Source organism: Micromys minutus (assembly GCF_963924665.1).
Source record: "Micromys minutus genome assembly, chromosome: 21".
Taxonomy (NCBI): domain Eukaryota; kingdom Metazoa; phylum Chordata; class Mammalia; order Rodentia; family Muridae; genus Micromys; species Micromys minutus.
Window position 1 is genome coordinate 41,242,303 of NC_137956.1, and position 26,418 is coordinate 41,268,720.

Here is a 26,418-nt window from a genome sequence, read left to right on the forward strand (position 1 = left end):
GGATAACACATGCAGTTTTTCGGTGCTCTGCCTTAATCTACCCAGTGTTAGGCAATGACAGATTCTAAGGGAACTAGAGAGACCCAGGAAGATATTCAGTCGAACTTGAGATCCCATCACCTAGAGGAGGTTAGTTACTCCTCAGGTGGCAGAGTTCTTTAGTAACATCTCCATTGTTTTATCTAGCTTATTGGGTCCTTGTAAGGATTTCATGGAGTGATTTTATGAGGGTGACTGTTGTATCTCAGACTTTCATAGCATTGCTTTAGAGCACAGATAAGAAATGAGACCTGGTGGAAAAAAGATTTCTGCAAAGTCTGTTCTCTGGCTCTGACTGTTTTCCTTTGTACAGTCTTATTTCAGCTGAGTAAACCTGAAGGAAAAGGATGATAGAGGCCTTGGTTGTCTCCAATTAACAATTCCTCATGCTCTTATCTTGGTAATGTTGCTTCTAGTGCTGTGGGGACCAGTGACAGGAAACAGTGATTCTTGATTTCTCACCATATTCTTATCATATTGATCTGGGCATTCCAGTACTGTAGTTGTAGAGACATGTCAGCCTTGAGTTCTTTAGGCAGTGATCTTTCTGTTATCATCAGAACTTGCAGTTGAGAGCCCATAAACCCTCCCGGTACAGCAACACATTTCTGCACACCCAGACTGATAATGTGAACATTGCTAACCAAGTGGGAACTAGATATAAGCTTCAAATAAAGTATACCATCTAGGTCAGTGGTATATACTGGCTCCCCTGTGAAAAAGAAAACCAAATAACCAAAGCCTCAGCCATGCTGTGTAGTATCTGACAGGTGCTTTCTGTTTCATCCAGGGATCCTCAATCTTGCATCTGGAGTGGTGGACTTACTTCAGTTCTATTTCCCAGAATCCTTTGATCGCCTTCCCAGAGATTCTGGACTTTTTGATGGTCCCAAGCCAACTCTCTTGGATTCTTGTAGTGTAAGCGACTTGGCAATTTTGCTGCGAGGGAACAAAAGAAAAACTCAGCCCATTGAATTTGGTGCCCACCAGGTAAGCTTCTTGGGATTGTCTGTTCTGAAATAAGTCAATTTGGAGTAACAATCATGAGGAGGAGGAGGAAGAAGAGGAGGCGGCGGCAGCAGCAACAACTGAGTTACTGTGCTCTTAGTACAGAATGGGTATTTGCTTGAGAGAGGCCATTAACTATCTTGCCAGTCCTAGATGACCAAGTCAACCTTGGCCATTTCTCTTTAAAGCCATTACTTAGTTTCCAGGGAAACACAAAACTTCCCTTTATTTGTCTTTGTAGAATCTGTTATTATTCAGGTTTATTCTATTTTAGGTGATTCTTGTTGCCAATGAAATGGCTAAGGAAAAAATTCCAGAAGAGCTGGGGTTAGCTCTTGTGCTAACTGTTTATGAGGCCAAAGGATTGGAGTTTGATGATGTCCTCCTTTACAACTTTTTCACTGATTCTGAGGTATGTCACACTGGATTCTTTTCACACAGTTCAGGTCTGTGCCCAAGTGGGACTTCTGCTCTGCAGAAGACAGTTTGGAGCTGAGGTTAACAGTTTGGTGCAGGTGCCTGTGTCTGTTGTAGAGCATCTTGCATTTAGGGTGGGGTTTAGGAGTCAATGGGGACGGGTATTGAGAATAGCTCTGAGTGGTTATGGGCTACTTTTCCATGTGTAATCCCTGGCTCTTTTATGTTCATGTTTTCTGGATGAGCATTACTCAAGGCCAGTTTTTACTAGTTGTTGTTATACTTGGCTCCCAGGGGTGTCTAAGTTGGAACAAATTCTAAGGAGAGCCATATACAAGGGCCAGGTTAGCAATGTCCACCCTATAAGGGTGGAACTGGGCAAAGTCAGGTGAAAGACAACTCCAGGAAGACAGTGAGGCTTGTTCCGGCCTGCTGGATCAGGTAATGTGGTTGACAAGAACAGTCACCCTGTCCCCAGCTCCCTTTGGCATGCTTCACTACCACAGCTTCACACATGTAGACACAGTAGCCAGAGTCCCTGGATTCATCCCCAGTGACTTCTGTGCCAGCTATTGCCTTAGTGTGTGGTTCCTGAGTCCTTGCCATGTTTTTTTTTCTTCTTCTTTTTATTTTTTAATTTCCAAATTACTGTTGGGTGGGTGACTCGCCAAATCAAGACCATTGCTGTGGCTCCTAGCCCCTGGTTTCCTTTCGCTAACATTGTCTTTGGTGGGGACTCAGGCTGACTGCTATGGGTCTTCTTTGTGCTACAGCTTGCTGTCTTTTGGTCCCTGTTGCAGATTTTCTGATACAAGCTTGGAGAGGCTGTTTTATACCTAAATTGGAGCACCTTTTAGCTTTGATACCTTAAAATTTACTCCTGATATGACTCTGAAATAGAATCCTTCCTTATGTTTTAAAAATCATGCTTAAATGTCATATTTGACTTAATAGTATTTATGTTTGGTACTGCAAAGGCTGCCTTGCCATTTTATAAGGGACTTTTTGAATACAGTGTCTCATCCCACCAGTGCTCTGAGGTCCTAAGGAATTTTATTACCTTTGTTCTGTAGATAAAGCCAGAGGTTACTGGGTTAAGTAAGTTGTCCACAGTTAAAATATTCATAGCAGAATCTGAAGAAATGCTTTGGGCCTAAGTATTTTTCCTCTGTCCTCTGTGAATTGGCTTCCAGAACCTTCCACAATAAATAAATATATCATTGCCATTTCTTGTGTACAGCCCCTTCCTGGTAGGTTTGTTAATAAAAGCAGATGCATGCTCATTAACCCTGCTACCATTTTCATCTCTGAGGTCTAACTTTTTTTTCCTAATAACATCCACTGGTCATGGTTGGACTGAGGCTCTCCTGAAAGAGAAAGGGGTAAGACTTTGTTGTTCCTGTCCTTTATTAAGTGCCATTTGTATGCACATGCCAGTGATAAAGTCAAAGGTCAAAGATTTAAGGATCTATGTGGGGGAGCTTTGCTTTTGAAAGAAAAATCAATTACTCTTTTCACCTAATCCTGGGAATGGCACAGGCTCCTTCCTGTCCTCCCATTGATGACTCAGACTGTGTGAAATTCAGAAATACACAAAAGCAACAAACACCTAAACAGAATCTTTTGATAGTATTTGCTTTATTCTGTGTACATAAGGAGACCTCTAATAAATATTTTTTATATGGTGTTTCCTGGTATAATGCAATTGTGTGTTCCCTGGTGCAAAGTATGCCCCCAATTCATCCTTTACAATCTCCAGACCAGGAAAAAATATGCTACAAGAAAAGGAAAGGAAATGCATTAGGGGGAAAAAAAGAGAGGGAAGGCAGATCAAACTTCCCCACCCTCTGTGGTCTGGAATTTAGAGTCTCTTTGGAGGTGGCTGGATGAAAGTTTCTGAAGGGTGATTGATGTTTGACATGAGGGATGGTGGAGATTGTCTGTCTTTGTTCCTCTTACTGTCCCAGGCAGCACTGCTTTGGAACATCTGGCATTTGGGCTTGGGTGGGCATTTGGACCTGGGTGTGCATGGGCATGGGTGGACACTGTTCATGTTCTTCTCCAGAGTTATTTTGCTTGTTGACTCACATAATTACCAGGTTGTTGTCAGAGTTGGGAGGCCAACCAAGGAGTGGCCATATCATACCCTTAGAGGATGTCTCTTCATCTTAGTGGAGAAGTTACTCTCTCAGACACCCCTAAACTATCCTTGAGAATTTAGAAGGGTGATTTCTATTTACAACCCTGTCCTGAGGGCATTCTTTCTTTCACACTCATAGAGGAGAGGGTGGGGGGGGGGGGGGAACCTTGAAACCCACAGACTTTTAGGAGACTTGCTGTGGAATCTAGCCTTTTACTTGGAAGAAGCAGCTCCTTTCATAGTCCCAAGTGCTGCAAACACACAGCCTCTTCTTGTGTTCATCTTGAAATAATAATAATAATATTAATAACGTTTACTTCCTGGAGATAGGTAGCCACCGTCATCTGAGCAGGTTTGCTTCTCTCCCGGCAGTTTTAAAATGCATCTAGCTTCTTTGGCCCTTTTGTCAGCCCCTCAATTTTTGCCCTTTGCCTGCCAGGAGGGTCTTCTTGAATGTCAGCATTTTTACCTGCTTTCCTTAAATAGCTTTGCAAAGAGCATGTTATAAATATGTCCTAAAAAGTTTTTCTAAACCTTTCAATTATTTAAATAATTTTACCTATGGTTGGCATCATTTTTTAGAGTATGATAATGAACCCCACAACTGATGTTTATAGTAACACAACCAGCCATATTTAGTAGACAGTGCTCTAGCCATTTCACTTTGTTTAGTCATGTAGTTAGAATGATTGAAGGCAAACGTCTATCAACACTAACCACTTCATGGTTTGGGCATCCTTGAGCACTCTGCAGATGTCAATTACATCACCCCACAAAAAGGAAATGCTAGAGAATGAAGTGGCTGCACTTAGAAGATACAGTGATGTGCAGGTCTGAGACTCCTGGGAGTCACACATTTTAAGTACCATGTGTAATCTGGGCACTTCAGCCTTGCTAGGATCAGAATTCAATTCTGAAGCCTGCTGATCAATTCCAGCCCACTGGCTGTTTTCTATATCTTGGTATTAATAATGGATTTTACATTTTTGAATAGTTAGAAAAAAACTCAAAGAAGATTATCTCTTGGCACATGGAAAGTATATGAATCTCAATTTAGTTTTGACCAATTACTGGAATATAGCATATTCATTCATTGACCTGTTGTCTGTGGTTGCTTTTGTAATATAGCAGACTGACCAGTGAGAGACCATGTAACATGCTTATCTGACCCTTTGCAGTGGTTCTCAACCTTCCTAATGCCGCGACCCTTTAACACAGTTCTTCATGTTGTGGTGACCCCTAACCATAAATTATTTTTATTGTTACTTCATAACTGTATTTTTGCTACTGTTGTGAATATTAATATAAGTATCTATGTTTTTGATGGTTTTAGGTACCCCTGACCAAAGGTTGTGACTCACAGTTTGAGAGCCACAGCTCAGAGGAAAAATTGCCATCCCCTAGTCATATGACCATCTTAGCTTTGGGGGTTTGGGTAAAGGAAAGAAGGAAGTACTATACCGTCAACATTAATTATCTCCTTTTCTTTACCAGCAAATTTGAGTTGTTTTATTATCCACTATTAAGAACACTGAGTTCAAGTTCAGATAGTGAACAGAAAATTTAGTTATTAATATGTCTTGTTTACCTTATATCATGTTAGCATACAACATCTCATTTCTTTTCTTCATTCTTAGTTGACTAAATTCTGCTCCCTGTATCTTAAATGGTGTCCCTATGTGGCATTTTGTAACTACACTATGAAAAGGAGTATGGCTCCCTCTGTCATTCTGTTTGTTGTTGACATTCTGTGAATTACCATAACACCCTGGGGCCCTTAGCAATTTTGCCCGTATTGGGTACCTATGTCTGGCTTCTAAACCATCTTATCTAAGTGTTGGTGTATTTTCATGGAAGCTTCTTTGACCCGAGCCTATGCAACCTTGTCTCCTCCCACCTAATCTGAGGACATGGGCTGTGTCCCTCTATACGGCTTGTGTTGAAGGCTCCACACCTCTGGGGCTCAGTTCTCCAGAAAGCTTGGGAGGCACTTCAGAGCAAATTCTGTTGTTCTTCAACTTGTTGTTGTTGTTCAGGCTTACAAGGAATGGAAGATCATTTCCTCATTCACACCATCATCTGACTCCAGAGAGGAAAACTGCCCATTGGTTGACGTTCCCTTGGAGAAATCAAGTTCCTCTCAGGCTCGGTCCCATATGGTGAACCCAGAAATGTACAAGGTGAATATGTGCAATTTGTCCACACAGTGACTTAGCATGGAAGAGCAAATCAGCGTGGAGAGAAGATGAGATGAGGAGTGAAACTTTCCTTGCTGCTGGCTGTCCTTCCGTTCCATCAGCAGTGGGAGTGGGGAGGAAAGGTGGTGTTGACTGCCTCCTCCCCTTCTCAGAACACTGGACTATGCCAGTAGAAGTGCCTTCCCGTCATGTAGTTCCTCTGGAACTAAACCTTATTTAGGAAATTTGATGAAATCACAGAATGTGGCTGAGCTAGTTTAGTAGTTATGACAGTTGCTATACAAGGAGTGATTATCTTAATTCTTAAAAAGCAAGTCACAGCAATCGTGAGGTCCTGGTGTCCTGCTCAAAGGTTTACAGTAATTCTTTAAAACAATTCTATAAAAGGTGTTTATTTTTTGATTTGTTTATGTGTGTTTGGGTTCCTTTGGAGGCTAGAAGAGGATGTTAGATCTGCTGGAGTTGGAGTTATAGTCATCCATGAGCTACTGGCTGGGACTCAATGACTGAAAATGGAATTCAGTCTTCTACAAGAACAACTAGTGCTCTTAACTGCAGAATCAATTCTCCAGCCTCTAAAACTTAATTTCCTTTTGTGGGCCAGTGAGATGACTCAGTGGGCAAAATTATTTGCCAGGCAAACCTGGCTACCTGAGTTCAGTTCCAGGAGAATTCAAGGAGAAGGAGAGTACTTACTCAACAACGCTGTATGGGACCTGTGCATGGGTGTACACATGTACATACAATACACATACAAATAATAAATTAAGTTAAAAATTAGCTTAGGTTTTGTGTTTTTCCTAAGCAGAGTAAACTCCTTAAAGCATATTTATACTGTCAGTTGGGCACAAGGCTCATCATCTCTGTCCTCAACCTTCTTGTTAGCTCCTTAATGGAGAGCTGAAGCAACTATATACTGCCATCACACGGGCTCGGGTCAACCTCTGGATCTTTGACGAAAACCTAGAGAAACGGGCTCCTGCTTTCAAATATTTCATTAGGAGAGATTTTGTTCAAGTTGTAAAGACAGATGAAAATAAAGGTAAGATCTCATTAAAATATTGTTGCTGTCCGAGGAAAGATGCATCTCTACTGTTTGATGGTCATGTAGAAAGTGCACAGTTTTTGATGTTTTGTGTTTTATAGTGCTGAAGATTGAACCTGGGCCCTATGCAAGTGCTCTACCACTGACCTGTGCTTCCAGCCTGGGTTGTAGAGTTTCACTTTGTTTAATGGTATTCTCTCCATGATTTTCTCAGGAAAAAAAAACATTTTAACTTACTTATGTAAAGGCATCTAGGAGTGAGTGTTTGTGATGCATTTGGGAGAGTTTGCTACTTTAGGGAAAATCCTTTAGAAGTGAATGTTTGGATATGGGTTGCAGGAACTAGGCTATAGTAATATAATATAAATTACTATAAGCTTCTGGATAGCTTGATTAAGATTGCCTATAAAAATGGAGATCATAGCTCTAATTGTAATGACAAGAAAATGAAAGTAACCTAAGTATCCAGTATGGGAAAGGCCAAAATACCATGTAATCTTTAAAAAGACCATGATAGATTTCTAATATAGAAGAGTCTAATTTTAAAGAACTTTATATTAACACAAATATAAAAATTATGTATGTCTATCAGCATATAGCAGAATAGAACATTTGCATGTATATTTGTATGTGTGTATGCATATGTAATCTGTTTCAGTATCTATAACCGTTAAACCAAATTCATGTCCCACACTAATACATTAAGAATTAGGTTTGTGAGTATCTTAGTTACTGTCCTATGGACAGACCCTTTGACCAAGGGAACTCCTGTAAAAGAAAGCATTTAATTGGGGGCTTGCTTACAGTTTTAAAGGATCAGTCAGTGATCATCATGGGGGGAAGCCGACAGGCATGGGGTAGTGTAGTAACTGAGAGTTTTACATTCTGTTCCACAAGGAGAAGGCACCAGGCAGACAGGGATACTGGGCCTAGCACGGGCTTTTGAAAACCTCAAAGCCCATTCCCATACCTCTTCCAAAACGGTCACACTTAATCCCGTGCAAACACTTCCACTAACTGGGGATCAAGCATTTAAGCATATGAGCCATTAAGGGCCATTCTCATTAAAACACCACAGTGAGAGTTCAGACAATCCATTGTTAGGTTCCTGAATATCAGAGCACAGGGGCCAACAATTCAGATAGCAAGGGAGTTATTTGTATCTATTCAACTCCTGGTTATGAGTAACAGAGAGCCCCATGGAGTGAAGGTCTGGAGAAAGAAAATGCATAAAGACACATTTGCGCGGCTGCTACTCTGATGCTGACTTTGCATTGCTTACTTTTGTATAGGCCTTGTGAATGTGAATTTTTTTGAGTAGACATGGACATTATTTCTTTCTCTTCTAGATTCTCTGCTGCATTAGAGGGGTTTACAAAATTATCATATATCATCATTATCATAATTTACAAAGGTTAGCTAATAAAACAATGAAATTCTCTGAGTAAGACAAACTTGAAGGGAAAAAAAATCTTCCCTCTATGGCGAAGAAATTTGTCTTTCTCGAGAACTAGTTAATGAGTTGGTTCCTCTAGACTATGGTTTATTTCTCTAAGGAATGAGAAAGAAGCAGGTCTTATCTACTGTAGAAAGGTCTGCTGAATGCCTGTCTATTTCTGGTAATTGCTGATAGCTCAACTGGGGACTGGGATCCAACATTCTTTTTCTAGAACCCAACTGTTGTTTAAAAAAAGGTGAGAAAAGTTGCAGGTTTAAATGTAAAAGAACCTTTTCATCTTTTCAAGAACCCTGCCATGTGAACATGGTCTTGTTCAGGCCCCACTTCCTCTCCATGGGCTTCCCCTGCTCAGTAAAGGAAAAGGATCAGGTTGGCATGGTGTATATTTTCCAGTTTATCCTGTAATTCACACTCCTTTTAATCCTCAGATATGGCCCGGTGCCACTGGAAGAGATGATTAAGATAGGTGGTTTACAAAGTTAAAATATTCAACAATGACTGTTTCTTTTGTGTAGCAGCAGTGGGAGCACAAGGGCAGGGTTAGTCTTAATCACAAGTTATGGTTGGACACAGTAAACTCTTCCAGAGAGTCTCTCTCCAGTACAGCAGCGTGAGAGCTGAGTGTGGTGACGGTACATCTTCAGATGTGGTATGGAGTTTTGCTGTGGGAATAAACTCCCGCCCAGAACAGAGTCAACATTTGTGGTTGCAAAGTCCTTGCTGTATTATGTTCCAGAGGACTAGCAGGGGGAAGCAAGGACGGAGCAGGCTGTGTAGCTCTGCCTGGGTTTGCCCTCTGAACACGGTTGCCTGGCTTCCCTAGTGGGTACCTTTTAGTCTAGGCATCTCTGTCCTTGACCTTCAGTCTGGTTTGCTGTCACCGTCTTGGCATTCACTGAATCTTTGGGACTTGATGAGCTGTGCATTGCTGCTCATTGGTGGAGACATTCTGAGGGTCAGGGCTGGAGAGAGCTGGTGCAGTTACAGGAAGATTTGCATGGGACAGAAAGGACAGACAGTAGACGGGTACAGCAGTGTGTGCCCACCAACAGGAATGTGTTGGGTTGCCTACCACTATGAGGACAATATTGGCAGCAAAAGCACAAAAATGGGTTTTGTTCAGCTTGGGATGTGTTAGCTTCACACTGGCATACACGGCTGGTGCATTCAGTGGAAACTATAGTTTGGACTTTTGCCTTTTCTTCAGCTAGCGATAAGTGAGTACACTATTTTCTAACAAGGCCGGTCAGTGACAGTGAGCTACACAACAGGGAATGCCCCGAACTCCATAGTGTGCTAGTGTGCTAAGCCAAGCACTATTAAGTTTACAATATTTCCAACTTACTATAGGGTTTATTGAGATGTAATGCCAACAAACTCCAAGTAGCATATGTATTGTAAGATTCTGTTTCCTTGAATCTGGGAGCTAGTTGGCTTTGGACTTTCAAGGAGGAATTAATAATCCCTGTGTTGTCTTCTACCTCAGAGCTACAGACAAGGAAAGTAGACCAGAATTTAAAAAGCAAATTATGTCTTTTTCTTACTTCCACATCCTCCTTCTGAAACCTACACCTCGGTGCTAGAATCCATGTTGCTGAAGTCTAGACGGTCAGCCTGAGCACTGCCGGTTACTCTCACCTCTGCTTGACACAAGGCATGGTCAAGGTCTGGACTGGGCTAGTTTCTTCTGAGGCTGCTCTTGGGTTTCCAGATGAGCAACACCTTCTCACTGTGTCCTCACATGGTCTTTGCTCTACGTGGTGCACTTTTGTGTGTGTGTGTGTGTGTGTGTGTGTGTGTGTGTATGTGTGTGTGTATGTGTGTGTGTGTTTGTGTGTGTTATGTATCCTTATTTTTTCCAAGGATACCAGTGAGATTGGATTAAGGATAATTGGAAAAGTTACATTTCACGACCCTCGTCTCCAAATGAAGCGCTGTTTTGAAGCAGTAGAGATAAAAAGTTCAACATATGAATATGGGAGGAGACAGTGTAGGTCCAACAGGTAAAGTCAATGGCTGCTGCCTGGAGAAACAAACTGGCCTTTCACTTTCATTGCAGACTTCGATGATAGCATGTTTGTTAAGACCTCAACTCCTGATGAGTGGATCATACAAGGAGACTATTATGCCAAGCACCAGTGCTGGAAGGTAAGGAGCTGGGCCAGACACCAAGGGTGAGGGACTTCTGTGACTGCTGGCCGGTTTTCCACTGTCACACTGGTGACTAGGACACAGGGAAGATGGCAGTCATTCTGTCACTTCTGAGTTTGTCCTGGCAGTTCTCTGCATGTTGGCCAATTGCTGGCACATATTGATAGGTAGGTAGAGGGTCATGGCCTGTCCTCTGCCAAAGATCCCTCCTTTTAAAAATTTCCTTGATTGATTTTTGCAGCTCAACAAAACCATCACAGGCCCAGTCTTATTTTATTTCTTCCCTTTGTGCAGCTTGGTAGTGTTTGCATCTCCTTTGTGATGCAAGTGGCTGCTTCAGCCAGCATCCCACACAGGATTGAAGGCAGGCACTTGCTCTTCGGGATCTCTCTTTAGATCCAAAGCCCTTATGCGTTTGCTCATGTTTCTCCTGGTCAGTACTAGGCCACATGCCCCCATCTCTGCAAAGTCATCGGGGAGTACAATCCTGCCTGACAGCTTCACAGCCTTTTATGTAATGTAGATTTTTCCATCTTGCAAGAAAGGAAGGAGGATTCTGTGGGTAGCAACACCACCATAAACAGCCCTAAGAGATCCCAGCTTCTGGATCTGACTGCCTGGGCACCTGGGTGACTGGGTACTCAGGTCTGCAGCTGAAAGCAGCTGTGCAGGGTTTGACAGATGGCTTTCTTGACTGCTGCACCCTATGGTGGTGTTCAGCTTCTCAGGTGTCACAGAAAAATGCCCACGGTTTTGCTCCTATGACTCATAGACACTGTGAGACAGTGGTTTCTCTGTGGGGCTCATTCTGTTGCCCTAGCAACCCTCATTATTGGGTTTTTATAAAGTTAGGCCTGAGTGAAGGAACTAGGCAGTGGTGAAGACCCTGGAACTGCAGTTCAGAACTGATTAAAGCCATGCCATGAGGTGTCTGCAGTCTCACATACAGAGCTCTTCAAGTCCCCTCAGCCTCGATTCCTAGAAGAGCTTTGTCTTTGGTGATGACAGGGGAAAGGGTTTACATGCACAGAAAAGAACACAATCTTTGTTTGTCAGCCACCTGTTACTGAATAACAATGACCTCCTACCTGAACTGTGGCTTATCACAAGTAATTTGTGCTGCTCCCACTTCTGAGGGCTGGCAGTTTGAATCAGCTGAATAGCTTCTGGGCTGACCTGGAGAATCCATGTCTACACTTAGCTTCTACTCAGTTGTGTTGTTCTGTTTCTGGTTATTGGCTGGTTCTTGGCTCTGATAATGGAGGTGGAGAGTGTCACTGGAGTTTTGGAAAACTTGTCTCTGATTATGAACAGTTTGGACTAGTTCATAAATCAGTTATCAGGGTTCAAAGAAGTATGTCAGTCCCTGGAGGCCTGGTCTTAGGATTAGCCCTGTACCCCTTCTGCTGAATTCTCACTGGACACAATAAACTGATAAGTCACAGCCTACACTGAAGGACAAGGAGACAGGCAGACTCATGACTGCAGCAATAAAGGCAGCAGAGATCTAGTCAAAGGAGTGTGGCCGAGTCAGACTTGTGCGGGTGCTGTGGCACGAGGTGAAGAAGCAGCCATGCTGGTACAGATTTGGTATGATGGAAAGTCATTTTCAAATATGTAATATTAAGCCTTAGAAACGGATAGAAGTACTGAACATTTGGCTGCTGTAAAAACATTTTGGGGGGTTCAGGGTGGAGGGAGGCAGCAGGGAGGGAACAGCAAGGCAGATGGGCAGCAGCAGCTGTGGGCACGAGCTAGAATATGAAGTCTCACCTTCCATTCCTTTCAGAACATCATCGATGTTACCCATATGTGTTGTCCATGGGATTCCAATTATTTATCCCTTTAAAAGTACCTTTTGAATGTTTGAATCTAAAATTTTTTTAGGGGAGCCGGCACAGATGAGAATGTTATAAAAAACCTTCTCCTCGCCTGACTTTATTTTGACCCCGCTAAAGGACTTCAGGACTCAGGTGGCTTATTGAGTTTTTGGCTGCATGTCAATGAATGTGTCAGAACCACCATGCGAGATCATTCATCCAGCAAATACTTGTTGAGCTACGGGCCAGACATTCTATTTAGATCCTAAGAGTACAATGGAGGGCAGCAGTGCACAGTTCAGTGTTGCGGGTGTCAGAGGACAGCCAGCTATCCCCAGAGCCACCTGTTCTGGACACAGGAGGTCAGGGAAGCCCTCTTTGAGAAAGGGGTCATGAGACTTGTAGAATAAATGAAGTGAACTAGGCAGAGAAAGGAAGTGGGAGCATTTCAGCTAGAACAGTGCATGCAAAGGCCCTAGCTGGGAGGGAGGGTGGTATAGGTCTCAGACCCACCGGCCTGGAATGACAGGAGGAAAGCACATGAGTGGGAGAGGTCATTCTGTCGGAGTCACCAGAAAGTGCCACAGTGCCTCCTGCTAATGCCAGGAGCCGTGTGAGCCTACTGCTTCTCCAGCTCACGCTTTGAGACAGTGCAGGCGCTCTTGTTTCAGAAGAGCCGCTTTCTGCTGGCCAGGATTTGAACTGTGCTTGGAGACCCTTTGGCACATCTCATAGCCAGAGGTTTGTAAACACAGATCTGCATGCTCCAAAGATCTGGATATGTTGATACCATCTCCATTGTATTTCTGCAACACCATGTCTACACTACTGTCTACTAGTACACAGGTGCCACTGGAGTTAGCAGCTAAGTCAAAGCCTAGAAAGGCCACTGGGAGACTTGGACTCATTTCTCTGTGGCTCTGACTAAGGTTGCTAGTACATAGAATGAGGAGGGTATGGCCCTGCGTCTGGCCATTGGAAAATTAAACAAAGTTGGTGTCCTGGTGGCCTATAGATATATGTTGTATTCACCTTTTCTTGGCTACTGGCTATTTCATAATGAAACCTTTGGGTTGAGTTAGCTGGCCCCACAGCTGGACTCTGTCTTTGGAGATGCTTCTCTTAAAATTACCTACACCTTCCTGCTCTTCCCTGTCAGACTGGGCTGGGTCAGACACAGAGCTCTGTCCATAGGAGCACAATGCATGCGTTAATTCTTGTTATATTAACTCTGTTACCTTGCTGGGAATCAAACCTTTGACCTATTCTAGGTCGCAGCTAAGTGTTACCAGAAAGGAGATGCATTTGAGAAGGAGAAGCTGGCCCTGGCCCACTACACTGCCCTGAATATAAAATCCAAGAAATTCAGCCCCAAGTAAGTGTCTCAGAATCAGTTCAGATATTCTCTAATGAGAGCAGCAGGTTGAATATACCGGCCACATTTCATGACAATGCTGGTTTCTTTTTCCCCAGGGAGAAGGAGCTACAGTATTTGGAACTGGCTAAGACGTACTTGGAGTGCAATGAGCCAAAGCTATCTCTGAAGTGTTTGAGCTATGCTAAGGAGTTCCAGCTCTCTGCCCAGTTGTGTGAGAGGCTGGGAAAGGTATGGCTCTACCCCAGGGCTCTGCTTGAAGAATGGGGCTTCAGCTGGGTACATGGGGGTGGTGATCAGCCTCTGCTTGTGGCAGGAAGTGACTCTAATTCTTGAAGGAAGGAGAGACTGGCCCTGTGATCCGTGGTTGTTCTTTTTCCACTTGCTCATGAGAGAGAGTGTGTGTCTGTGTTCATCCACATCTGTGTTACTATTCAAGGCCTGAAGTCAGCCACAGGGAGGCTGAGTTGTAAACCCATACCAGATGGACGTTAGAATATTTTTGCTTTCTCTTTCCATATGTTCATAGTCTGGAGTCAGCTTGAGTAAGTAGCCTGGTGTTTACATGGAGTGTGTGTGTGTCTGTGTATCTGTGTTGTGTGTATGTGTGTCTGTCTGTCTGTGTGCCCAAAGTTGATGTTGGGAATCATCTGCCATCCCATACCTCTTTCACCTTTACTCATTGAGGTCAGGTCAGTGAATCAAACCCAGAGCTCATTGATATGGCCAGTCTTGCCAACTAGCTTGCTTTGAGAGATTCCTTGTCTTTACTTTCAAGCCTCTCCTCTCACCAGACATTTAATTGGGTTCTGGAGATCAGAGGTCTGGTCCTTGGCTTGTATAAGTACTTTAACTATTGGACCACCTCCCTAGCCCAGCGATTTCTTGTCACTATATCACTTGTGGTAGAGTAAGGATTCAAAACAGTCTGGGAACTGGAAAAACTGTGGTAGAAAGCATGGGGCTGTGAGCTGTTATGCCATCTACTGATTTCCTACTCTCCATTTGGAACGCAGGTTTTTGTGTCTGGGTGTCTAGGATCTCTAGTATACCCTGAGTACTGAAGTTAGAGTAGGGGATGGGGAATGAGACCCACTGAGAAGGTGGAGGTGTGGCCCCAGGTCAGTGTCTGAGAAGGGGATTGGGCCATTCCAATGCTGCAGACCTGGCTCCATGTTTGTTATGGGATTGCTTGGGAGATGGGGGTAGAATTGGGATAGAATAGGCATTTATTGGGAATAGACACCCTACATTCTAGGAGTTGAGATAGTTTCCAGGCTTTCCAATTTCTTTAGAGTCTGCCCTGCCATCTTTGGTGCTACCATCTTGAACCCTAGTAAGAGACTACATGATACAGGTTTTGCCTGTTGCTTCTCCCTTTTGCTTCCCAGTCCCAGTCTTAACCCTGCTTCAGTCTCACATTCTCACCCTCCTAAAGATTAGACAGTGGTGTCCTTTGTACACATGTGTCCTAAGTTTGTCTAAGTGCCACCCTGTTCTGGGCCTTTGCTCTCCCACCATCTCCCTGTGTTAAGCTCTGGCTGTGTCCACCACAGTAACATTTCAGAGCGAGCACTCTCTGTATCACTACCCCAGCTCTCCAGTTGCCACGTGTAACAGTGGTGTCGACTCTGTCTTGCTGGAACCACTTGTGATGTAGTGGTGTGAGTAACCTGCCACCCGGGTTCTTCAGATACGATTGCCTCGTTTTACCCGGTATGGCCACCTCGCTGTCCAGGTTTGCCACTTTTCGTGCAAAGATTCTGTGTTCCAACTTTTGTAAGCTCACAGATGTAACACACTGGGGATTTAGTTTGTATTCCTCGGATTACATGCACCTGAGTTGAGTTGTCAGCTGTTCACTTTCTCCTACCGTAAATGGCAGTTAGAGCCTGCATTTTTAAAAATTATGAATTTTAAAAAAGTTTTTACTTTGTAGTACAGGAATTCTTTTTATGTTCTAGACTTGCAATTTTTATATGGTAGCTTCTAGTCAGATGTGCCTACTTAAGGTTAGTTAAAGTTAAGTAAAATTTAAAATTCAGTTTTTAGGCTACAGTACCCACATACATGGAGGTTCCTATTCAGATCTAGCTAGTGGCCAGCAGATCAGATCCCACAATGGTGAGACACGTCTGCTCTCATAGAGAGCTGTCTCCTTTGCCTCTTCACCCTCCTCCCTCTTTTTCTCCATTTCTAATGCTGGGAATCGAACCCAGGGCACTGCATGAATCTTGAGCAAGTTCTCTATCACTGAGCCATGTTCTAAGCCCTTAAAATTGCTTTTTTTTCTTAGTTTTTTTTTTTTTTCATGAGACCTTTGATGAACAGCTTTAAAGTCACAAAACTCATTAGCTTCCCCCCTAATATTTGTATCTTTAGGTTTTGTTGGAAACATTCCTACTTAACACAGATACTCCCATACATTTTTCTTCAATGGTTTTCATATCTAAACCTTGAAACTTTTTCATTTATGTTTTTTATGCTCTGGGTATTCTGCCTGCACGTGTGTGTGTTTGCTGCATGTGTGCATTGCTTGAGAAGGCTAGAAGAGGATGTTGGATTCCTTGGGACTGGAGGTAAAGACGGTTGTGAGCTGCCATGCAGGTGCTGGGAACTGAGCTTGCAGGACAAGAAGGGCTGCTGGCTGCTGAGCCATCGCTCTAGCCCCGTGTCACCTCAGCAGTCCACCTCACTTCATCTTTGTACAAGCCATAACATTAGGGCTTAGCCTGCTCCATTTGTCTGAAAAGGAATTTGTTTTTATATTATCTATACTCCAGAGCGGCTTTAACTAGATTCTAAGAAATAGACATATAATCACGTTTATTATTTATGTATTACCATTTTTAAGATTTAAAGATTAGAATGCTTTAAATAAAAGTAACATTTTGCTGTTCTAGATAAGAGATGCTGCCTATTTCTATAAGCGAAGCCAGTGCTTCAAAGATGCCTTCCGATGCTTTGAGCAGATTCAGGAATTTGATCTCGCACTCAGAATGTACTGCCAAGAGGAGCTTTTTGAGGAAGCTGCTATTGCAGTGGAAAAGTAGGTGGTTTTATTCTTTTGCATCTGTCTGCCTTCTTCTCCCTCCTCTCAGGGGACAGCCTGCCTTGGTAGTTACTCTGCTGATTCTGAAGTGGCCTGACCATGTCATTCTCCCTCAGCTGAGAGGATGCTTCAGTGCAGTCTCAGAGCTCCTTGAGAGTGGACTCAGCCTCTTGTTAAGCTCTGACCCCTCATCACAAAGATGGCGGTAGATGAAGACTACCTTGTGTCTCAGTGTGTTTATCAGAGAATACACTGACTCTAGTCATTGGAGTGCAAGGGCCCTGAGAGCTTTATCCATGTAACATGATTCCAATCACATGCACACCCAGCAAAAGAGGAGAATTGCAAGCTAGATTAAAAACAGGACTGCCGCAGCCACCATTATGTCCTTTTCATGCTTACCAAAGCTGAATACCTAAAATAACTGTTATTTTTTTTAAAGATTTGTTTATTTTGTTGCTGCTCTCTTCAGGCACACCAGAAGAGGGCATCAGATCTCATTACAGATGGTTGTGAGCCACCGTGTGGTTGCTGGGAACTAAACTCAGGACCTCTGGAAGTGCAGTCAGTGCTCTTAACCGCTGGGCTATCTCTCCAGCCCATAACTGGTTTTGCAGTATGCATAAATTTTGCCTGGACAATGAAGCATTTCCAGAAATGTTTGAGTGGCGGACAGGTTGAGGTCTTTTCTCCAGTATCTGCCTAATTTAAAGTGCTTTGTATTGATTCTGGGGGACATTTCTACTTTTGTGACAAATCAACATGTGTGCCCTCTGTCCACAGGTACGAAGAAATGCTGAAGAACAAGACCTTTCCCATCCCCAAGCTGTCCTACTCTGCCAGTCAGTTTTACCTGGAAGCTGCTGCCAAGTACCTAAGTGCAAATAAGAGCAAGGAAATGATGGCCGTGCTTTCCAAGCTTGATGTAGAAGACCAGCTGGTGTTCCTCAAGTCTCGGAAATGCCTGGCAGAAGCGGCAGACCTGCTGAACAAGGAGGGCCGGAGGGAAGAGGCCGCACTCCTGATGAAGCAGCATGGCTGCCTCCTGGAGGCCGCCAGGCTCACTGCTGACAAGGACTTCCAGGCCTCATGCCTGCTGGGGGTTGCCCGCCTCAATGTGGCCAGAGATTCTGACATAGAACACACAAAGGCTATCCTGAGAGAAGCACTTGATCTCTGCTATCAAACCGGCCACCTGGCTGGCATCGCAGAGGCCCAGTTCCTGCAAGGGATTATCCTGAGAGACTTTCAGAAACTTCGAGATGCCTTCATCAAGTTTGACGTGCTCAACCACTCAGCTGGAATGGTAGAAGCTCTCTATGAAGCAGCCAGCCAGTGTGAATCCGAGCATCAGAAGGTTCTGGCCCTGGCTCCAGGGGGCTTGGAAGTCCTACTCAATCTGGTCAGGGCCCTTAAAAATGTGACCAACAATGCTGAGAAGGAAATGGTCAAATCATGCTTTGAGTTTTTTGGAATTTTTCAGGTGGATGCCAAGTATTGCCAGATAGTTCAGAATGACCCTGGGCCCATATTAAGAATAATTTTAGACATGGATTTGACCTTGAGTGAGAAGAAAATCAAGGATCATTTCTTAATAGTAACTGACCAAGTGAAATTAGCCCTGAACAAGCACCTTTTGGGCAGACTATGTCAGATTACACAGATCCTGCTCGGGAAGACCTACCCAGGAATCTGCGTGAGATTTACTGTGGGTTTAAAATGTGAGGATGAGCAGTGTGAAGATTTCCATAGGCCCCTTAGGCGCTGTGAAGCCAAGTGCATGGTTCAGTCAAAAATGCACCTGGTTGCAATCAACGGGTTACTTCTGGAAGCCAAGAAAGTGTTCCCTAATGTCTTAGCTGAAGAACTTGAAGAAATAGATTATATTTTGTCTCCAGATACATATGGCCTTTGCAAATCCTTCCTAAACCTCCTCTTCCCTAGGCATTTCCACCAGAGAGTGCTGTCAGAAAACCCCATGGCCTGTAAAGAAATCCTCAAGCCAAATTACAAGTTCTTTCGCTCCTTCCGGTTTGCCTTGAAAGAGTACATCCATGACCTGTTTCACAAAGAAAGTGCACACAGCCGCAGGGAGTCCACGGACCTGTGGCTGAGCGCCATGCAGGCTTTCCTTCTGTCCTCCAGCTACCCAGAGGAGTTTGAGAAGCTGCTTCACCAGGAGGAGGACAGTTACAACCGGGAGCTGAAAGTGCTCGAGTCGGACAGAGAGGACAGAGGCAGGGGTAGAGGCAGCAGAATGAAGGGCATAGAAGGGAAGTTTGGTATGTTGGTGCCCAACAGGGAAGATGAGAACATGGAGAAGTCCTACCTGTGCTTCTTCCGGCTGCTGGAGAGTTCCATGGACCAGCTCTATGTGCACAGGAACCCTGAAGATTACAAGAGGCTCTTCTTCCGCTTCATGAATGTCCTCATCAGGAGGTGCAAAGCGCCACTGGTCCCCAGCATTATCAATACAGTGGTGCTGCTGGAGCTACAGTTTGTCCACTGTGGGGTGGTACTGGCCCGCCTCTGGAAGAATGCTGTCCTGTGCCTCCCCAAGAGCTACATTGCACTCTTGCATTTCTGGGAGTTTCTGTTCAGCAAGAAGGACAGGGAATCTGGGGACGTGTTCTCCATCATTCAAGAGTACAAACCAAAGGATGTGACCAGAGCCATCCGGGACTTCCGGTTCCACCTGTCCTACCTCGTCAAGGTGCTGTGTGGCTATGAGAATATGAATTTCAATGTCCTGCTTGACTCCTTCAGTGAGATAGACTATGTGATATCAGGGGAGGCAGAGCGCACACTGGTATTATGTTTGGTGATGCTGGTGAATGCTGAGGAAGTCCTGCAGCCCTTCTGCAAGGTACTTCTCTTCCGCCACTTCCGGGAGATCCAGGCAAGGCTGCATCTGATGAGCAGGGACTGGCCAGACCAAGTACCCAAGAGGCTGCTGAAAGTGGTGCAGCGGGTGCTGACTGCATCCAGCGTGAAGTCTGTGGCGGAGGCGCTGCAGGACCTGCTCTTTGAGCGGGATGAAGAGTACCTGGTGGATTGCCACTGGCGGTGGGACAGTGTGCATACCAAAGGCACTATGGTCCGTGGCCTCTGTCACGAGGAAGTCAAGCTGAACCGCCTGCTCTATACAGGCCCCATGGACCAGTTTGCTGACTCAGACTGGGATTTTGATGAAGATGAGACTCAAGAATTAGATGAGTTGGCCCTGGAAGGCCGAGATAATTTTCTGGCTGCCATCCTTTCCCAGAAGCAGCGAAAGGCCTTGATCCAGCGCAAGCTTCGCAGAGCCTGCCTAGTGGTGTCTCTGTGCATCAGCTGGAGGAAGTGGATCCAGACAGAGCACAGCAGGGAGGAGGACAGGGAGCTCAGGCCTGGGAACTTCAAAAGGGCCGATGTCGACAGGACCCAGTGCGACCTGTGTGGAGTGAAGTTTACCCGCAGCCCCGAAGGCTATTTTAGTCCTGGCAAAGCATTTGAAGGAGCAGCCACAGAGGCTGTGATCATTTCCAGGGCTGAACTGGAAGGAAGGGAATGCCGAGAGAGAATCAGCGAGTCTTATGAGCAGCACATTCGCCTGGAAGGCCACCGAAGGCAGCAAGCAGCCTACCAGAAATACCTGGATTTTTTTCATGAAAAGGTAGACCCAGCCATCGAGGAAGGCAAAGTGGTGGTGCAGCACATTGAGCAGAGTGTCTGGATCCGTAGTCACCTGGGCTCTAAGGAGCAGAGCCACATGCTGCAGAGGAAGGTGCAGGAGCACATCAGGAAGGCTTCAGATCTGGTGGAGGAGCTCTACAGGCGGAAGGCCTGGGCTGAAGGTGAGAGCCAGAGGGGACTGGTCCAGGCACTGGTAAGCCTGCACCTAAGATGCTCAGTTGTAGCTGACTTAGGGAAGGTGGGATGCCAGTATTAGCAGAAAGACAAGAAAAGGCTGTTTTCAGATTCCAGCAAAATCTCAATGTTGAGACTGTCGCCAGTTAAATATTGGTTATTGTAAGTGACGATGGTCTCTCTGGGTGCTACAGATGAGAAACTGGTTTGTTAGCTAATGCTATCAAGAAGATGCAGGCAGAATGTTTAAAGTTGTGAGAAAACTCTTTGAGGTGCCTTTTTATTATTCATTCAGTGATTTCCTTGAGCACCGACAAGGAAGCCTAGGGAGGAACTGAGAGTATATAGGTCTCTTCTTAGGATGGCTCCTGGCTCATGTTTAGTGTGAGCCTTTAATAGTAAGTGTTCTCATCTGCTCTTACAACCAAGTTTTCCCCTTGCTTCTTTATTGACTGTTTCTTACTAGCATTGTAAACCAAGCACTAAATTAACAAAATTACATTGAAAATAATTCTGTAATTCAGATACTTTGCTCAAGTTTGGGCTTGATGATCTTTTGAATACAAGTTTCCCAGGAAGGTTTGCTTTTGGCAGTTGCAGACTCACAGCTGTGCATTGGGCTATCATTTAAAGTACCCTGTGCTTGTGGTGGCAGAAGGCAGCTTTGGGATGTGGGGATCTTGACCTAGTGCTTGATGCTCTAATGCCTGAAGCCATCTCTTTGCTTAGAGGGTTTGTTGTTTGGTTTTTGTAGCAGAGGAGGTGATGACTCGGCAGGTGAAAATTCTGACCCTGTCAGTCAAGAACGCACAAGAGTGGCTGAAGAAGACAGAGCTCCGCTTAAAAGATGAAGGTAAGGCCTGATCTCCCAGGACAGGGGATACTTTGGCTCCTGTGACTCCTAGTACTACTGGCTTCCAGGTGAGTGTCAGGTGGGTTTGCCAGTGATGGCAGGAGTACCTGCCAGACTGTTAGATGAAGGGCATTCATTCTGTCAGATGAAGGGCATTATTCTGGACCTTTCATAGTTGCTTATGAATCATAGATGTTCAGTCATTTTGCAGACTCAGCACAGCAACTCCCAAGGATAGTACTTGACCGAAAGTTCCATTCTCTACCACCCTGGCAGAAAGCTTCATTTCTTTAACTTAAAACAATGATTCTAGATCAATCAGGTTTAGCAGGATGTTAAACTCTGGTAGAACAGGAAGATGCCATTTTCACTTGAGTTTTGCTGTTTTGCTTCCTAACTAGGTACTGTTCAGGACGAAGAGTATGAAAACGAAGTGGAAGACTTTGGTGAGCTGTGCCCCAGAAGGCGTGCCCGGAAGTGTGGAAAACAGAGAAAGTACTAAGGTGTTTTCACACATCTCCTGCCTCCTACACCTTCAGCTCATCCCATCCCGTCTTAACATTCTGAATGCTGGGCAGAACAGAAATGTCATATGCACTAGTGTTAAAAAGGGACAGTCACCGTTGCTGTCCATTGTTGCTATTGCCCAATTAGTGGTGGCATAGGGTTAGAGTGCAGGGACCTCTAGTTTCCCAAGTTGAGATCTAACAGCAACACTGCTTCCCCAGACACCACGCATGTCCAGTTATGGGGAGGTAGCTGAAAGGAGTGAAGGGCCTTCTCTGCCCCACGCTCAGGCTCCCTGGTCATCACCACTGTGGTGGAGGAGTAGGCATTTAGCAGTGATACACCACATCTTGGAGTGCCCTTGCTCCTGCCCCTGCTCCAGGCTAGGAAAGCCCTCTGTGGATCCCACATCTCTTGGTATGCTTCTGTAAAACAGCAAGCAGAACAAAGGCTACCTATGCCTAGAGTACATTTGGGCCTTGCCATAAGTGATCCCTGAGTCCAGCTGGCTACTGTGGTATATTTTCCTTTTGTCTCTGGTGACTTTTATGCCCTTTTCTTTCTTTCTTTTTTTTTTTTTCTTTTTTCTTTTGGTGATCATTCTCAGCTACATGTGCAAGTCAGGTTTAGACTACCTCAGAATGTAGTCAAGCATCTGCCCAGCAGCCTTTGGACATCTTTCCATCCAAGGAACATTTGAAGGTATTTCCTGCCCACTCCACAGTGATCTTGCCTTTGCCTTGCTATTGTGTATATGCTATGAGAAGCACCTTGCATATGCCGTGCACATCTGTGTTCCTCGGTTTCCCCCGGCATATTTCACACCTGTGCTCCAGTTGACAGCTTGAATTTTTGCTCACTGGGCTCTTCAGTTGGGGAAGAGTGGATAGAGGAACGTCTAATGAGAGTTCTGTGGATCACTGCCATGTGGCCTGTAGGCCCTGCAGAGGGGCTGCATGAGGCCTGCATTCCCCTCCACCCACTGCCAGCCACTGTCAGCCTGGCCTCATTTGGGGAGCCTCCCTGACTCTGATGGTCACTGCCTGCCCCTTCCCCACTCAGCCCAGGTTCACGCCAATCTCTGGAGGTGTTGTCTCACCACAGAACCAGCTTCTCCCCTGTTGCTGCTGCTTTTGCTGCTCACCATTGCCCTCCATTGTCTTTCTAAAGATGCATTTCCACAAAAAGTTTTGTAATTTTTATTAAGTTATGTTTCTCATTTTTATTCCAGATTTTCTTTTATAAATTTGCCAGAAAAAAATGTAATCAAATATTGCTGTATTATCTTGTTTTTATAAAGTTTTAGCATCTCTCTTACCTGTTGTTGTCTTTTTGTTTAAAATTTCCACTGAGAGCAAGTATGTGATGGTGGTGTTGGCTTTTTCTGGGCTGCCCGCTGATACTGTCTTCTCGTGCCTGCTAAGATTAAGAAATTCAAGATGAGAGAAACGCAGCTGAGTGCAGGCACTCATGCTTGGGAGTGTTGCTGAGGGCCAGCCTTTTCAGTCTGGCTGCTTCTAGCCAAAAGGTTTGGGCTGCATGGACTTGGTCAATGCTGTGTACCAGGCTTCTCCCTAGCAATGAGCGTGGCCCTAGGAGCTGGGAGGCCAGGAATTAGAGTCCTTTCCTGCCCACAGTGAGCACAATCTGAGGGAAGTTAGATCTGCTCAACACTGTTCCGGTGTTCCACCTTCCTCAGCCTCATGACCTGGTACAGGCCTAGTGCCCTGAGAAAACGATGATAGAGAGACATCGTACAGGGGTGGCAGCAGCATCTGCACTCTACACTTAGGGTTCAGTTTCCTCTTTGAGAAATTGACAAAAGACCCCTCCCTACTTGATGGAGTGGCACTGTGTGCAGTGAGGTTTGGACACCTTCAGGTCTTGGTGCTGTGATGCCGATGTTCACCTACACGAGGCAGAAGGGTACCTGAGCTGGAGAATGCCGAACATTCCATCCTGGGCTTTGGGATTTATGGTTTCAGCTCTGGGACAAATAATCCACTGCTTCCTCTACCTGCAGCTTCTAGTAAGCATTGAAGCCCTGCCTCTACTTCTCCACAGCTGTTGGAGTCCTGAGAAGAGAGTGGAAGTCAGCGGGGTTGGGGGCAGGAAAGCCAACAGTGAACTGAGCTCAAGAGCCTAGTCCTGTGGCAAGAGCTTTGCTGTTCCAGACCTTCTTGGAAGAACAGGACGTGGGTGTATATAAAGGTCACAAGTCCATTGTGGGGTCCAAAGAAACCAGGTGGAGGCACAAGGATTCAGCATGCAGCAGGAGTCCTCATGATGATTTACTTTGCAAAGGCAACCCAAACGTGGCCTGTAACAGGAAAGGCAGGTGGAGCAAAGTTAGGGCTACCAGGAGCAAGCCACTCAGGGTGTACCCAGCTCTTCAGCAAAGATGGAAAGTGCCCTTTCCAACCCACTGGGCACCAGTTTCCCAAGTTCCAAATGAGCCCCAGATTTGCTAGCACCCTGGTCTACAGTTATTGCCCAGCTCAAAGCTCACTGCGTAACAGCATGTGATACACTTGCTATCAGTAGTGTACAAAGAGACAATATTCACCTTCATAGGTCCTGATTGGCACCAGATCCCTCTCTGGTGACCAGAGTGCATCAGCTATCAGTTTCTCCAGTGTGGCAGAGTGAGCTTGCCTGGGCCACTGTAGCCATTGCTTTTGGGGTGGACACACGGACTAGGCCAGTGAAAGGGACAAGACTGGAGGGAGATGTATTTACACTCTTCCCTCACCCAGGAAGGGCCTTCAGGCCAAACGGCAAGGTTACTCCTATGGCTGGGGGAATGGTCCTAGCTTCATACTTGCACAATCTTAACAAAGCCACTTCCGTATTTTACATGATTCTTCTATGAAGCATTCCATTTTTATTTTTAAAATGGCTTTGGCTGTGTGCTTCCTGTGTTTCCAGCTGATAGCACTAAGTCTTTTATAATCTGGAGTTTAATGGCCTAATCTAGCTAATGATAGGGTACTCAAGTTCTTCTTCCTTGTGCAGGAAATGTCTCTTGTACTTAATCTGACTCAGATCCCATTCTGTGCCCTGTTCCCCTTGAGGAAATTCAACCCGAGTCATTACTGAGAAGCCCCTGCTTACTTAAAGTCTCTCTCTAAGGATTTTGAGCTTCTGTGATATGGGAGACATAGTATGTCCCATCAGTCACATACAATATGATAGCATGTCATATCTGTCCTTGACACATGGCCTCTCTGAGTGGCACAGTCTGAGACAATAGGTGACTCTCCTCTTTTGGAGCTGAGGACATGTGAGGCTGGAGCCCTGGGGCATGTCTCTGTGGCTGAACCATCTGATCTCACCCTTGAGGTTTCTTCATACCCACGGCATTGCTGTGAATATGAGCACAGGTCTCTACTGGCCACAACACACCCTGGCACGCTCTGCCCCTGAGCAGACGACTAAAGTCATAGCTATTCCTTGGGGGTGGGGAGGAGGAATAGAATAAGCACAGACCGACAGATGAATAGAGCTGAGGGTCAAATAGACCTCCAAGGAGGGCCATTCTCCGCCCTCATTCCATCTCTGGATGTGTGAACTACGTTGCTCACCTAAAGATGGAGTCTCTTCCCCCCTCACCTAGGATTTAATTTTAGCCAGGACAGCAGTGGTAACAGCGTGCCAACAGTACTCTCGCTTCTTGTAAAGGTCTTATGGCTTTGGGGTAACTCAGCCACCAAACACAGGAAGACACGGTTTCTTGAGAATTGTGCAGTAATGGCCCCGGGCTAGTTTGCAGAGAGCCTTGGAGAAGCCAAGCAGGGTCCCACATGTCTTCTTCCAAGTGAGGCTCTCTTTGTGCCTCAGTCTGGTATTTACTGAGTGGCTGGGTCAGTGCCTTCCAGCTGATCTGGATAGAGAAGAACCAGCTCAGACTTGCCCCTTGACCCCCAAGGCCAAATCATAGAGTTGTCCATACCCTGGCTTAAATCACCCAGTTTAGGGCAGTTTGTTATACAGAAATGGGGAACTGAACTGCAGGCCTGTTGTATGTCAGATAGTGTGAGGAATGTTATTCATTCAACTCCCAACCTTAGAGTCACTCAAATCCAGAGCGACACCTGCTTTTTTACATGTAAAGTAAGGGGTGCCAGAAGCCAAGGCAGGAGGTTGGCAGAACAGAGCTCCTAACTGGAGCCTAGATACTCAGCCTGCTGTTAAGTGAAAAGCTTCCCCTACACCTTCCTGGCCTGGTGGGGACAGGGACACCTTAGTGCTCAAGGTCCCAGGGCTGAGGGTACCCAAAACCTTCCCCTGGAGTCAAGCATTCACCGTTCATTATCTTGGCTATTGACAACTAGGTGGTTAGGCAAGCTGAGACTCAGTTGCAGGGCATCTTCAAATGCCCCCTCTGACCAATGTCACTGGCCTTTCCACTCCGTGCTGGACATGTGGTTCCTCAGGGCCACCGACAGCTGATTAAGGCTAACATTTGTGGAAGCTTAGGTAATAGTGCAGCTAGTTGGAGGCTG

The 26,418-nt window shown here is 45.2% G+C and overlaps 1 protein-coding gene across 1 annotated transcript in view; it reads left to right on the forward strand.

The window, feature by feature from the left end:
• TRANK1 (tetratricopeptide repeat and ankyrin repeat containing 1) overlaps positions 1 to 21,908 on the forward strand; it is a gene marked incomplete at both ends in the record, with an annotated part of 75,628 nt that extends 53,720 nt beyond the window's left edge. The window contains 11 exons of the mRNA XM_080934526.1: positions 830 to 1,029; positions 1,322 to 1,459; positions 5,641 to 5,784; positions 6,688 to 6,844; positions 10,366 to 10,454; positions 13,549 to 13,652; positions 13,751 to 13,883; positions 16,556 to 16,701; positions 17,488 to 20,540; positions 21,308 to 21,406; positions 21,808 to 21,908. Coding sequence (XP_080790652.1) covers positions 830 to 1,029; positions 1,322 to 1,459; positions 5,641 to 5,784; positions 6,688 to 6,844; positions 10,366 to 10,454; positions 13,549 to 13,652; positions 13,751 to 13,883; positions 16,556 to 16,701; positions 17,488 to 20,540; positions 21,308 to 21,406; positions 21,808 to 21,908 — 4,364 coding nt within the window. The remainder of the gene's footprint in view (positions 1 to 829; positions 1,030 to 1,321; positions 1,460 to 5,640; positions 5,785 to 6,687; positions 6,845 to 10,365; positions 10,455 to 13,548; positions 13,653 to 13,750; positions 13,884 to 16,555; positions 16,702 to 17,487; positions 20,541 to 21,307; positions 21,407 to 21,807) is intronic.
• Positions 21,909 to 26,418: the final 4,510 nt, after the last annotated feature.